Raw genomic sequence first — 15,213 nt, forward strand, 5'->3', positions numbered from 1 at the left:
TATTAAGAGGAATAGACAGAGTGGACAGCCAGCGCCTCTTCCCCAGGGCACCACTACTCAGTACAAGAGGACATGGCGTTAAGGTAAGGGGAGGGAAGTTCAAGTGGAATATTAGAGGAAGGTTTTTCACTCAGAGAGTGGTTGGTGCGTGGAATGCACTGCCTGAATCAGTGGTGGGGGCAGATACACGAGTGAAGTTTAAGAGACTACTAGACAGGTATATGGAGGAATTTAAGGTGGAGGGTTATATGGGAGGCAGGATCTGAGGGTTGGCACAACATTGAGGGCCGAAGGGCCTGTAATGTGCTGTACTATTCTATGTTCTATACAGGGAAGCTAGATTGGCCAAAAGGCTAACTCTTCTGTACCTTGTGGGCTTTTCTAAGTTCTGCTGTATTTTGGAAATACCTACAAGAACACGAAGCTCAAGTTAGTCGATTGTAGCATATACGCACGTACTTCAACAATAAATTTTACTTTAAGTACTGCTACATTTCCTTGAAATTACCTGATGAGATTTTAAATCAAGTCGGATTTTAAATACTGTATTTAGTTAAGAGGAAGACTGATTTCCCACCTAAAAGTTCAGAGTGATATTCGCCCTTACAGTCTTGATGAAAAAATCCTGAAAAGTAGATTTCCATAGTTACTGCTCGCCTAGCTGATCATTTCCAGGACCTCCTCATTTTGGCTTTTGACCCTTTTCGGGCCGAAGCCTCCAATCCTTAGATTCTGACTTACGGAGTTAACAAAGCATTTTGTGGGTGGTGGTGTTTATTTTCCTTTTTCTGGTCACGATGTCGCTCCAGGTTTGGCGCGGGACGTGCGCCGATTGCAACGTTACCTCAATGTGGAAAACATTGAAGGAAGGTGCGGGCGCCAGGTGAATGCAGTTGCTGCGTGCTCACTCCCCGGACTCCCAGGCATGACTGTCAATCACGGCCCGATCACCTGTCAGCCACGCCCCCTCGGTTTGAGTGACAGCTGAAGGCGCGCGGGGCAGGCCGGGAACAAAACAAACGCCAGCGCGGAGCGGCGGCGGCGGTGGCGCCGGGATTGGGAGCTGCCGTCACCTCAACTCAACTCCCCTTTCCCTTCCCCTCACACACGGTGAGTCAGTGTGCCGCCGGAGCGCGGGGCCTCGACCCTCTTCCCCGCCACTTTGGCCTGGGCTTTCCACCACCATCTCCCCCCCGCCCCCTTCCCAATACAGCTCAAGCCGCGGCCTGGGCTCTGGGCCTGCCCCCGCCGTTGCTCCGCGTCTCGGGGGCTTGTGGCCTCATTAAAAGACCACACGTCATCTACGACCCCGTAGAGAAGGGAAGCGGACTCGGCGGGGCCTCGCCCAGCCTAGTGTGAGGTGGTGGGCAGAGCTCCGGTTTCGACTCGACGGGTTCAGTGGGTCGGCCCCTTTTCGCGGGCGCAAGAAGATCCAGCTTGGCTGATGGTCCCAAGCGAACGGATACTGAGCACAGGATGATCCCAGGCGAGGGGAAGTGGTGGTTACCGGGACAATTCTGGGTGGCATGTGGTGGAGGGTAAAAGATGATCCCAGATGGAATGTCGGGTCACAGAATGTCCCGGAATGGTTTATGGGTCGTACAGGCACAGATGATCCGTGTTTTGGGAACCCAGGTAGTTAGTGACATCTGGTGTCCCAGCACCACTGAAACTTGGAACTGTCCTTGTGGGATCATGCCATGCTCCATTAACACAGTGCAACACGGTCTGATTAGCAATCTTACCCCATTGGCTAAAAAACAGCACTTTGAGACGACCTTCCATTTCCTACCCCCTACTTCCCCCCCCCCACCCTCGAAGGACTACATTTCAGTATTTGTTGAAAACCTGAGTGCTTATTGCTTAATAATTCCTGGTGATTCATTGCTCTGCACTGTTGGTGAATTCTGAGCTGAGCATGGAAGTAGTCTTTGCTCATTCTGACCTGTGTGCTGTTTGGGTAAAAGTTGGTAATTACCAAAGTGAATAGAGTTGCACAGTGTGTGATTAACGATTTGAGCTTGATGCTTCCAAGGCTGTGGAAGTACAATCAAAGCTTTCACCAAACACAAGGAAATCTGCAGATGCTGGAAATTCAAACAACACACACAAAATGCTGGTGGAACACAACAGGCCAGGCAGCATCTATAGGGAGAAGCGCTGTCGATGTTTCGGTCCGAGAACCTTTGTCAGGACTAACCGAAAGGAAAGATAGTAAGAGATATGAAAGTAGTGGGGGGAGGGGGAAATGCAAAATGATAGGAGAAGACCGGAGGGGGTGGGGTGAAGCTGAGAGGCGGAAAGGTGATTGGCAAAAGTGACACAGAGCTGGAGAAGGGAAAGGATCATGGGATGGGAGGCCTCAGGAGAACAGAAGGAGGGGGGAGCACCAGAGGGAGATGGAGAACAGGCAAACAACTAAATATGTCAGGGATGGGATAAGAAGGGGAGGAGGGGCATTAACGGAAGTTAGAGAAGTCAAAGTTCATGCCATCAGGTTGGAGGCTACCCAGCCGGTATATAAGGTGTTGTTCCTCCAACCTGAGTTTGGATTCATTTTGACAATAGAAGAGGCCATGGATAGACATATCAGAATGGGAATGGGACGTAAAATGTGTGGCCACTGGGAGATCCTGCTTTCTCTGGCGGACCAAGCGTAGGTGTTCAGCGAAACGGTCTCCCAGTCTGCGTTGGGTCTCACCAATATATAAAAGGCCACACCAGGAGCACCAGACGCAGTATACCACACCAGCTGACTCACTGGTGAAGTGTCGCCTCACCTGGAAGGACTGTCTGGGGCCCTGAATGGTAGTGAGGGAGGAAGTGTAAGGGCAGGTGTAGCACTTGTTCCGTTTACAAGGATAAGTGCCAGGAGGGAGCTCGGTGGGAAGGAATGGGGGGGTGGGACGAGTGGACAAGGGAGTCGCGTAAGCAATCCCTGTGGAAAGCAGATGGGGGGGAGGGAAAGATGTGCTTGGTAGTGGGATCCCTTTGGAGGTGGCGGAAGTTATGGAGAATTATACATTGGACCTGGAGGCTGGTGGGGTGGTGGGCGGATGGGGTGAGGGCAGATGTGCGGGAAATGGGAGAGATGCGTTTGAGAGCAGAGTTGATGGTGGATGAAGGGAAGCCCATTTGTTTAAAAAAGGAAGACATCTCCTTCATCCTGGAATGAAAAGCCTCATCCTGAGAGCAGATGCGTCAGAGACGGAGGAATTGTGAGAAGGGGACAGCATTTTTGCAAGAGTCAGGGTGGGAAGAGGAATAGTCCAGGTAGCTGTGAGAGTCTGTAGGCTTATAGTAGATATCAGTAGATAAACCGTCTCCAGAGATGGAGACAGAAAGATCAAGAAAGGGGAGGGAGGTGTCGGAAATGGACCAGGTAAATTTGAGGGTAGGGTGAAAGTTGGAGGCAAAGTTAATGAAGTCAACGAGCTCAGCATGCATGCAGGTATAATTCTCCATGACTTCCGCCACCTCCAACGGGATCCCACTACCAAACACATTTTTCCTTCTCCCCCCCCTACTGCTTTTTGCAGGGATCGCTCCCTACACGACTCCCTTGTCCACTCGTCCCCCCCATCCCTTCCCACCGATCTCCCTCCTGGCACTTATCCTTGTAAACGGAACAAGTGCTACACCTACATTGTTTAGCATACAGAAATATGCTGAAATGCATCTCTCTCTCTCTCCCTCCCTCCCTCCCTCCCTCAGACTCACTCACTCACACAGTCACAGTCACAGCAAGGTGTTTGTAAAAATTGATTTACAACACAGTAATGAAGTTGCCGCTTGGTAGAAGTGTAATCAACTGCTTTTCCCCGCGTTAAAATTTTAATGTGAAGTTCTTTTGATAGCTAACAGACTCATTAATGTGTTAGAGATTGTATTGAATTTGAAAATGCAAAATAAAGTGTAAATGTCTTTCCTTCAGGTACTCCAACGTTTTTAACAGTGAGGAACAATAATGGGTCTCAAAACTTTCACACACAACTCTCCAGTCCACAGTCAGGAGCTTCTGGGAAAGTTAAATAAATTACGTAACGAAGGACATTTCTGTGATGTGACAATTCGGGTCCAAGACAAGGTCTTCAGGGCCCACAAAGTGGTCCTTGCTGCTTGCAGTGAATTCTTCAGGGCAAAACTTGTAAACCAATCGGATGCAGATGAGTGCATTTTGGATTTGAATCATGTAACTGTCAGTGGATTTTCTCCATTGCTGGAGTACGCATATACAGCTACACTTGCCATAAACACAGAGAACATTATTGATGTCTTGGCTGCTGCTAGCTATATGCAGATGTTCCATGTAGCCAACACCTGTTCAGAGTTCATGAAATCAAGTATCCTGTGGAATACAAGCAGTAATCCGCCAGGACCTGTTCCTTCACTTCCTCAGGAGAACAGTAGTGCTTGCATCGTTCAGTCTCACGATGACAGTCTGTCTCCAGTATCTTCAGAATGCAGTTCTGTTGAGAAAAGTAAGCCCAGGGAATCTCGCCGAAAACGGAAGAACTTCATTATGATGTCTCCGGAGAGTCCCACAGAATCTGCTGCGCAGCCCAACTCTTCTCAAGTTGTGAACCCCTCGGTGGCTTTCTCAGACAATAGGACCCAGCAATCTGTGGACTCATCGCTGTCATTTCAGTGGACGCACCCTGTGGGTGCTGAGCGTCGGACTCTCAGCGAAAAAGCAAAGTCAACGGAAAGTGTGAGGGTCGTGGAACAGCCCCTAAACACTGAGGTGACGGGGCGGGTGCCCGAGTACACCGCCTGTGAAAGTACAAAAGCAACGTCACCTCCTATACTAGAAGATGATGTGAGGATCAAAGTTGAAAGGTTGAGTGATGATGAAGGCCATGACCTTGTATCACAACCTGTCAGTGCATCACAGAGTTCACTTAGTGACCATCAAACTGTACCAGGAAGTGAGCAGGCTCAGGAGGATTTATTGATTAGTCCCCAGTCATCTTCTGTTGGTATGTACTACTGAACTTCAAACAGGCTTCAGTCTTAGTTATCCATTATATTCATGCTTTAGTCTTATATTAAGTCATTCTAAAATCTCCATGACGCTTCAGGTATCATACTTTAGCCCTAGTTGAGATGACTGGTGGATTATTTGCCGTAAAGAAAGCAACGATGGGTACAGTAGTCAATTAACAATACCTAGCTGTAGTTAATTAAGAAGAAACAAAAGTAATTTGCATTTTGCAAGTCTTCTTTCTCCTCAGAGTATATGAAGTTTATTTGCAATACCTACTGAACTAACATAGTCTTCCTTCAAGTCAGTTGGAGTGACAAGTGAGCCCTTTGTTTTCATCACAAGCTGTCAACTCACTGCAAAACTGGGTCATGCTGCAGGTGGTTATCAATCCACAGTTAGTCTGGCTAGCCTGCCCACATGTTAAGCACTGACTGCCAGGGTAGCAGCAGAGTTGCCCTAATTCAAATTCTCACCTAAGCATTCTAAGGATTTTTTTTAAAGATCTGTAAGTTTAAATATTACTTATTTTTATTCACATGCCATTTGAAAATCACTTTTTAAAAATGTTAACCTGGTAACTGTTGCTCAATCTATATTGCTGGTATTTATTTCATAAACATTTTGTAGACAGCAATGCTGAACAAGTTGCTCTCCTTATACTTTTATACATTTCTTCAACTTTAAGTTTGTAAAGAAGGCTATAATTAAAATTAACCAATCTCTGCAAGGCAGGTGTTTTTTAGTTAAGTGTAACTCGTATTCTGTGCAAGTTGAAATGAAGTAATTCCTCTGACGTCTTCAAGCATTATTTCTTTAAATGAAGTTTTTGTTTTTTTAATAATTACTAATATTAATATTTTCTCCTAAATATTTGAGCAGTTTTTATGCCATCTTTGTAAATTTTTTTCTACCATCTAAGAGTTAAGAAAGCTCAGAGTTTTCCTAGATTTTCTTCCACTTATTTCACTGTGGACCAAGAATTCCCATCCTTCAAATGTTTTGTGATCTGGAAGCTAGTTACTGTCAGTTCAAAGCTAAATGTTAAGTCAGAATTGGGCCATTTAATTAGAGGCGCAATCACACTGGATTCTGGTCCAGATTATTGGAAGTCACAGGCAATTCTGTGCCATGAGCTAGGAGGGTTTACTGAGTCTGCATTAGTTCAACTTCTGCAGTGCTTTGTAGTATTCACTAACAGGTGTATCTGAAGCACAAGAAGTGAAAGTCACTGTTGGTTGGTAGCTTATGTTAGATTTGAGCTCTTTTTAATTTGCTGTAGTTAGTGCTGGCACAGATGACTTGTCATTTGTGACACTGATGTGTGCCAGAGATACTGACCTGAGATATAGAAACTAAGTATCTAAAGATCTCATTATGGGGTTTGATTGTGTTTGGAGGGGATGGTCGGGGAAAGAAATAGCATTGTCCAATATGGGCAAGTACAGAGATATTTTGTATAGTTCTGGTACTTTCTATGTAAACATTTCGTAGACAGCAGTGTTAAACAGATTGCTCTCCTTGTACTTTTGGACATTTTCTTTAATTTTAAATTTTTGAAGGAAGCAAGGCAAGTGTTCTTTGATTAAGTGTAACTCATTCTCTACTGGTTGAGATGAAGTAATTCCTCTGTGACGTTTTGAGGCATTTTTTCTTTAAATCATGTATTTGTTTTTTAAAAAACTGAATCTATTAGTTAAATAATTGCTGTTTTTATGAAGTATTTTCATGCCATTTTGTAAATTTATTATGATTTCCTATACAATCTTTTCCATCCTCCCTGTGTCCTTTTCTAGAGAATAGATGTTATAGATGTTGGGCAGTTTCTTGAGGTGAATGACCTAATTCCACTACCTAGTCAGGTGACCGAAGACTTGAGAAATGGGCAGGTAGTACTTCATTAAAAAAAAATGTGGATATCTTGTTTGGAGTGTTCAGCATTCCTTGTTTGCACAATGTCTCTACATGTTTTACCATCTTAGAGGTTGGAAAGCTCAGGTCTTTCCAAGATATTCTTCCACTTTATTCACTTATGGACCATGAATTCCCATGAGTTGTTACATTTTTATAGGAAGATTTTTTTTGCACATCCTTCAAATATATTCTTTGTTCCTCCTGGAAGTTACTTACTGTGAGCTCCAGGTTATATGTTTGTTATATGTTAGTCTTTGGGAGTTTCTTGCCAACTGTGATAAGACTGCTGTTCGGATCCCGACCCAGATCTGGGCCATACTTTCCAAATATCTGGACCTGACTTGCACTACTGTACTTTCCCTTTTCTATTTTCTAATTATGATTTATAATTTAAATTTTTATTATATTTACTTCGATTTGTATTTAAGGGAGTGCGAAGCGCGGAGTCAAGTATCGCTGTGATGATTGTACGCTCTAGTATCAATTGTTTGGTGACAATAAAAGTTAAGTAAGTTTGGTGTCAGATATGGGGCCATATAATCGGAGGCTCAATCACATTGGATTCTGAGCCAGGGCATTGGATTCATAGACAAATCTATGACAAATCATAGACAAATCTATGTCACTGAATTGGGAAAGTTTGCTGAGTACTTTGTGGTATCCACTGTCGTTTGTATGTGGAGCAGGCAAGAAGTGAAGGTCACTGTTGATTGGTAGCTTATGTTAGATTTGGGCTCTTCTTCAGTTTGTTGAAGGTTGTGCTGGCACCCTGGAGCTGATGACTCTTGTCAGTTACGTCACTAATTTCTGCCAGAGAGGTTGACCTGAGATACTGAAACTAATCCAAGTTTCTAAGGATCTCATTGTGGGGTTTAACTGTGGTTGGAGTGGATGATTGGGGAATAAAGTTGAGTTGTCCAATATGGACAAGTTAGGAGATTTTTTTGTTTTCTTGAGACCCAGTTTAAAGAATTTGTAAATTTCGGCACTCAAACCTGTGTATCTTTTTGATCTGTTTACTGTAGGTCAACAACAGAGATTAGAGTGAAAATGTTAAAAGTTAAATGAATTCTCTTTTCCCTTTAGCTTAATTCCTATAATGGCAGGGAATACATTGGAGACGAAGTGTGATATTAAAGTAAGAACTATGAAGGCACATCCCTGCTTCATCTCATTTCACACCGGGATGGGGTATGCAGTGGACCAGTTGGTTAGAAGTGTAGCTTGTGTAGCAAATGTGTTAAGAAGGACAGCTGAAATTGATGAGAATTCTGCATAATAACTGTCTCCTGACAAGAATCAAAGGCTGTTATGAAGGCAAAGCCATGTACAAAGCTCGGTTCTGTCCTCTGTATTTTTTCCTCAGGTTTTTCAGTGTTGTGAAAATCTCTGTTGTACCTACAAATTCCATTCATTTATGTTACATCTCTGGGAGGGGCATTGTGGCTGCAGGGAGTAGGATCCTTGTGTTGCCTTCCCACAAGGAGCATCTCAGGAAAATCTTTCCGGGTGGGATTACTACAATCAGACTTTTCTCCGTTCTTGAATCAACTGAGATTGTCAAGTATCTTTTCCTCTTCTCAGATAAGGATATAAATTTGAGCAAGAGGGACTTCTCTAACATGTTTTAACACTTCAGCAGTGATTGTATTTGTTCTGGAGGGTTTTAGTTTACTTGGTCAATAGCGTTTTGCATCCATGATGGAATTGGTATAATTTAATGCAAAGATTGCAGCCCATGCTGTGCTCTGTGATGGGCCCCAGTATCTGCAGTAGATTCAAAACTGCGGAGATCTTTGAAGTGTTGCTTCGAGTTGATTTAACTGACTTTCATCTTGATAAGTTTTTCTCTAATTTCAGATCTGAATGGGGTGAGTCTTTACTGTTCAAATGATAGATAGTCTTGATAAATAGACCTGGTGAATCATGAGTGATCAACTTGTTGCTGGACCTCTCATACTTGTTCTAACTGCCACTTGTATTTAAAGTGGCAAGATCTTTGGTGGATCTCAAACTTCAGAAGTCAGTCCAAGAATGTTTTGTGTTTATGAATATTACTTTCTGGATCTCATGGTCATTTTCATCAATCCAGTTTGTCTTTTCTGGTTGAGAAGCAGTGTTTCTCCATAGCTGCTGGTTGTGATGAATTTCACAACTCTTATCTAATATTGCCACTAATATTTTTGCACCACTCATGAATATTTGCCTTTTTTGCATTGGTTAAGGTTGGTGTTGATTTTTTCAGTTTATTAATCTGCTTTTATGAATTATTATCAAACTACAGAATGCAATTCCACTTATAGTTGATTTTTAAACAACTATTGCTTTTCAATGCAAAGTTCAAGGATGATGGATCACCTAAAGTTATTGTCCTATTGAATGTTCAGTGTCATTTACTTTTTACTCTAAACAGGTTCAGTAGATGAAGGAGTTACAGAAGGGCTACCAACACTTCAAGGCACTTCCAATGCCAACAATCACCCAGATGATGATGATAGGTAGGTAGTCTTTAAACACACAAGGGTTTAGTTCAGGCCTACTAGGGAGTAATATAATATGAAGTAGAAGTCAGTGGTTTTTAAAACTGAATAAAATACAGTTGTCAGTTGTGGAAAGCTGTCTAAAAATCTCTCTTCTGATGTGTTCATTCAGAAGGACACATTCAAGACAGAGACTCTGGTTGCCTCATATCTACCTTTCCTGTTGAAATTTTATATGTTAAATTTCCTTGTTCAAGTTTGCTGTCATTCAGTTGTACACATTTATACTACTGACTGAACAAAGTTCTTCTGGACCAAGGTGCACAACACAGTACATATAACTCACTAACAACATATGAAGTAATATTACAAATAAATTACTAATTAATAAAGTTAAATATAAATCAACTCAAGCTCCAAAACCAACAAAGAAGTTGACAAATTATCTGATGTTCACTAAGAATGAGAATTAGTACATTTTTTGTTTCTGATGGATATTCCATAGAATTGCTCAAAATACATCTCATTGTGCATTGTTTCACTAGAGGAGTATTATATGATGAAGAATACAATGGCATATTTTACTAGTCTTTTCCAAAACTGTTTTGTGGAGTCCTGTGTTCCAACCCTATAAAACAACAAAGTGCACTTACTATAGTGTAACAACTATAGCATTTCTTGTAGATTAGAAGACAATTGGTTGTTCATCTCATGATTGTCATATGTTTTTAGATCAGTAAGTTGATTTTATTTAGTGTGATCAAATGATTAAACCTGAAATAACAGATTCATTTAACAATATTCATTAATTTTTGCATGAAATATAATTTAGAGAGTGCAACAGAAGGACATTTATTAACAGATGGAGGAGGAGAAGGATTCTCAAGATGCTATGGACAAAGTACAGAATTAATGGAAGTGGGGTTCAGATTTGTGGTAACAGTGGAGGTTTAAATTTTGAGCTGTTAGTACATGAGCACTCAATGGTAACAAGGGACCTAGGGTTTAGTGAAATTTGATTTATGGTGGTATATAGACCACAAAACATTGGAAATACTGAATTATATAAGGGGTGTTGACTAATTGGCCCCTTTTAAAGATGTTACTGAAGGCAAATTAGATATATGAATTCTGAAATCAAAACATGTTGGAAATATTAAATGAGTCAGGCAGCATCTGTGGAGAAAAAGCACAGCTAAAGTTATTCAGGATAAAAAAAATGTTATCGGGAGTGATTGTTAAGCTATGGTATTCAGGGAACAAGATGACACAGTAGTACTGGTTGTTTTGACCTTGGGGTTTCAATTAATACTTGGTCTGTCACTAGTACAAGAACTATGTAGGGAAATCATCTTTTAATGTTTGTTTCTTCAGGTGATTGAATATGTAAAATTGTACCAAATATGCAAAATTTGTAATATGGTAATTATTTAATTTCAGTACAATTTATTTTACTTCTTGTTTGGTTGTTCTTAGGCAATGTATGCTGCTTTTGGGAAATTAAAAATAGGTTCTTTATGTTGATAATGTACATACATGCAGAATTCTGCATTCTATAATGAGTTTTGTATGATGTATAAGTCTCATAAACATGCAAAATACTGTGGAAGCTGGAAATCTGGAATACAGATAGAATGCACAGTACTCAATTGGACCTCTGCAGACAAGAAAGGTTACTGTTTCATGTAATTGAACTTGTATATGTTATGCTTTTAGCAGACTCAGTTGTATATATTGCAGAGGGTGTACATCCTGTCAGAATTATACATTATATCATTTACACTTAAATAGCTCTTAAGAATTTAATATTTTGATAAAACAAAGGCTTGTCATTCCCCTGTTGAGCGGTTGCACTTTTACACTGATGTTCTGATCTTCCTAGGCTAGAGAGTGGGCAGTATTCCTACCAGCTCTACATAAATCCTTCCACAAGTGGCACAGAAAGACCCAGTCCAAATGGTCCTAATAAGCCTTTTCAGTGTCCTACATGTGGTGCTAGGTTCACACGCATCCAGAACCTCAAACAGCACATGCTTATTCACTCAGGTAAGTGTTGATGTAAAGGCAGTATCTGCTTTTTAAAATGTGATTATGTGACTTGTACAAATCTTTTGTGCTGTTTTTCTTCATTTTTGAGCTTTTATAAGGTGCACTAAAATATAGGGACTGAGATCTGTAGGAGGCAAAATGTTTTAAGGAGTCAAAGGTAAACCCGTGTGGTTAAACTTTTACAGAAAAATTTCTGAAAGGTGCAGATTTTGGTACTTGAAGGCAGAAAACATCTTAAACATGCTGCAAAGAGGCCATTGTTTAAGTCTATTCTGGCATGAGCCACAATGAAACAAGGTGGTCAAAGCAACATGGGGTGATCTTTTCTTGCATAAGTAGCTCTTATTACAGTTAGTGACAGATACAGTTAAATTGATAATTGTCATGCTTATCATTTATTACTTCTGGTTTTGTTACAAAAGGAGACTCAAGATTATCTTATTAGTAATTCAGAGATATAATGAAATTTTGTTGATTGCTGTTTATAATTAACAAATACTCTGAAAATGTGCAGCAAAATATGATTTGATTAACTGAGGCCATGATAATAACTGAACAAATGCAATGCATTTTGTGAGCTTATTGGATGCACCAGGTCATATGGTCCCAAATTTCAGAGGCAACCACTATTGAATAGTTGGTATTTAATACTTCTTGAAGTATTTTCACTGAATATATCTAACTCCAATTTATGAAGTTCAATAATTCACCTTGCAAAACACACATAGTTAGATAATAAAACCACAACAACATACACAAAATGCTGAAGGAAATAAGCAAGCCAGTCAGCATCTATGGAAAGACCTTTCATCAGGATCTCAGCCTAAAACATTGACTGTTTATTCATTTTCGTAGATGCTGCCTGGTCTGCTGAGTTTCTCTAAAATTTTGAATGTGTTGCTTCAGATTTCTAGTATCTGCAGATTTTCTTATGTTTATAATGAAACCATATGGTCTTGGAAAATGATCGCATTGGTTTCTTAATGATGAAATGTAGGGTTCAGTTAACAGTTCCTAGTTAAACTCTGGCAACAGGCAGAGTACTATTTTGACATCTGTCAGTGGGCAGGTCTTAATGTTGCTGAAGACAGAACAGACTACTGTCCTGCAGAAGTGTGGTTTAATACCAAACTAACTGGTATTGGTAAATGTTAACTATAAAGTTTTAAGTAGGTCAATAATTATCAGTGCTGACTGTGCTGAAGTCAGAAAGTTGAAGTTTGGCACTATAAAATTACATGCTTTCATTCAACATTAAAATACAAAAATTATCACAATTCCTGGATAAAAATCTATTTTAATAAGAAATGATTGCTTAATTAATCAAAAGAGTACATATTTTTTGTGGATCCTAGTGCAGTATTTCCTAAAAGTTAATTTGTAGGTTGAGTTGGTACTAAGGAAGGCAAATACATTGTTATCATTCATTTTGAGTAGTTTAGAATATAGACAAAGGATTTAATGCTGATCTATTTGGCAGGTCACATATGAGCAGTTTTGGGCCTCATATCTAAGAAAGGATGAGCTGGCATTGGAGAGGTCCAGAGGAGGTTTCAAAGAATGATCCCAGGAATAAAAAAGTTAACATATGAGGAGTGTTTGACAGTTCTGGGCCTGTATAGTATTAGAAGACTGATGGGGGTGGGGAATCACATTGAAACATAGAATATTGAGAAGCTTAGATAAACAGGACATGTAGAGATTTTTTTTCCATTAGTGGGGGAGTCTAGGACTAGAGGGCACAGGCTCAGAATAGAAGAATGTCCTTTTAGAACAGAGATGAGAAAGAATTTCCTCATAATATGGCATGTGAATTTCTAGAATTCATTGCTACAGATAATTATGTAGACCAGGACATTTGGTATATTTAGAGCTCTTAATTAGTAAGGGTGCCATGGAGATGGTAACTCCATGGAGATGAATGGGATTGAGAAGGAAAATAAATCTGCCATAATTGAATAATGGAATGGACTTGATTAGGCTAATTCTGCTTCTGTCTTATACATAGTGGATGTGAACTGAGATAATACTTTAATCTGGGGAAAAATGAAAATAGCCTTTAAAAGTTACATATCATCTGTTTCTAATTTTGATGTCATGATAGCTGTAAATTGAGAAGTATGACTTGATTAACTGGGAATGTAGCCAAACATTTGCTAGCTGATGATAAATGATATTTACTTTGGTCTGCCTCCAAATCTAACACGTGTTGAATTTTTGTTTAATTCTTTTCTTGGAAATGAGTTACATAAGAAAAATTAAAGGGACTCAACTTTCGTTAGTGAAAGGATAAATGCAGCTTAATAGAGATTCTATTTTGTGAATTGTTCCAGCCATTGCAGAATAAATCAGTATCTCTTTATATAGTAAAATGGGTAAAAAAACATGGCACCTGGACTCTTGCCTGGAATTTGTTTATTGTTTGAGGGTAGGAAAATTTGATAACTCAGAGGTGTGCAAATTTGGATTCTAAAAGTGATTAATCCTAACTTGTTTACAGCTATAATTCTTGTTCCCGTTGAATGTTAACCTAGAAATTCATTTACTTTTTTGTGTGAGGAGGTTGAAATTTGGAGTAAAATAATGTTGTAGTACGACATCAAATCTGTGTTTCCTGTTGTTATTGCAGGACCAAGCACATGGTCATGTGAGTTCCCTGTAGTTACTATGGACCAGGCACGGGTAAAAAAAAGTCCTGCTCAGCAGTAGCAAGCTAAGCACCTGCATTATCATCTGTTTGTTACTTTGACTTGGATTTGCATGAAATAGTTTTAGAAACGGAGACATGACATTGTGGTTAGTGACCTCACTTCAGTTCTAATCTCTGTGCCCCCCTCCCCACCGTGACCATGAGGACTTGTCCTTTGATTTCCTACCATATTCCAAAGACAAGTGGTGGGAATGGAACCCGGGTCGCTGGTATCATAAAGTGTATGCTGTTTCCCCACTAATTTTAGTAAAGGTGATGATAAAGATCATTGGATTGTTGTGATAATAATCCAATGACTATCAGAGGAGGAACTTCGATAATTTTGCTTGATCTGGTCAAAGTGTGACTCCAGACTCAGCAAAGTGCTTGATATTAAATGCCCTCTGAAATGGGTAATAAGTTATGCAGTTCAAGGTCAATTGGAAATGGTCAGTAAATGCAGACTAATAAATAACTAGAGTTATAGGACTGACTCTGGGATAGAAATGGCATTGTTGAAGCTTCCAACAACAATGAAAATCAGATCATGTTTTCAGCAGAGTTTCCAGTTCATCATACAAAACAGTGTGTGTCTTCTGCCTTTGTGCAGTGCCACCTGTGATACCCAACATTAGATGCTGTCACATAGCCCCCTGGCATGGAACTTGCTGGGAAAGATGGACAATCACACCTGCAGGTTGGATCTGGAACTTTCGAACAATAATTTTCTTCCACATGTCAGACAATATCCTAAATACTATGCAAGCTTATCAGCTGTCGTCAATTGCCTGCCCCACTAGAGTCTTCTCACGAGGTACAGTACACTAACAGGATTGAAATAAACTGACCTTTGTGGTACCTTATTAGTTAATCTTTTCTTGAGTTGCAGAGTTTGTAGTCAGTTTTAGTGCTTGCCTTATTTAAAGGGATCACAATTTATTTGCAGGTTTGCGTGTAAGTCATCTGGAACCAAGCTGTATTGAAAGTTGCAATCGATAAATTTCACTATTTTCATTATTTGTATATTAACTAGTATTTAGTTGTAGAGAAACAAACATAAATGCTGGAGGAACTCAGCTGGTTAGGCACTAATAAAG

At 40.3% G+C, this 15,213-nt stretch overlaps 1 protein-coding gene across 4 annotated transcripts in view; it reads left to right on the forward strand.

Moving 5' to 3' along the window:
- Positions 1-936: 936 nt before the first annotated feature.
- Positions 937-15,213, forward strand: part of LOC132385328 (zinc finger and BTB domain-containing protein 44-like) — a 41,002-nt gene continuing 26,725 nt past the window's right edge. For 2 of the 4 annotated variants that reach the window (XM_059957345.1, XM_059957346.1), the window contains exons 1-4: positions 937-1,110; positions 3,935-4,979; positions 9,312-9,396; positions 11,261-11,424. In XM_059957345.1, the coding sequence (XP_059813328.1) occupies positions 3,968-4,979; positions 9,312-9,396; positions 11,261-11,424 (1,261 nt within the window). In that variant the 5' untranslated portion in view covers positions 937-1,110; positions 3,935-3,967. The remainder of the gene's footprint in view (positions 1,111-3,934; positions 4,980-9,311; positions 9,397-11,260; positions 11,425-15,213) is intronic. The other 2 variants (XM_059957344.1, XM_059957347.1) reach the window with 2 other exon arrangements.

This window comes from Hypanus sabinus, chromosome Y, assembly GCF_030144855.1.
Source record: "Hypanus sabinus isolate sHypSab1 chromosome Y, sHypSab1.hap1, whole genome shotgun sequence".
Taxonomy (NCBI): Eukaryota; Metazoa; Chordata; class Chondrichthyes; order Myliobatiformes; family Dasyatidae; genus Hypanus; species Hypanus sabinus.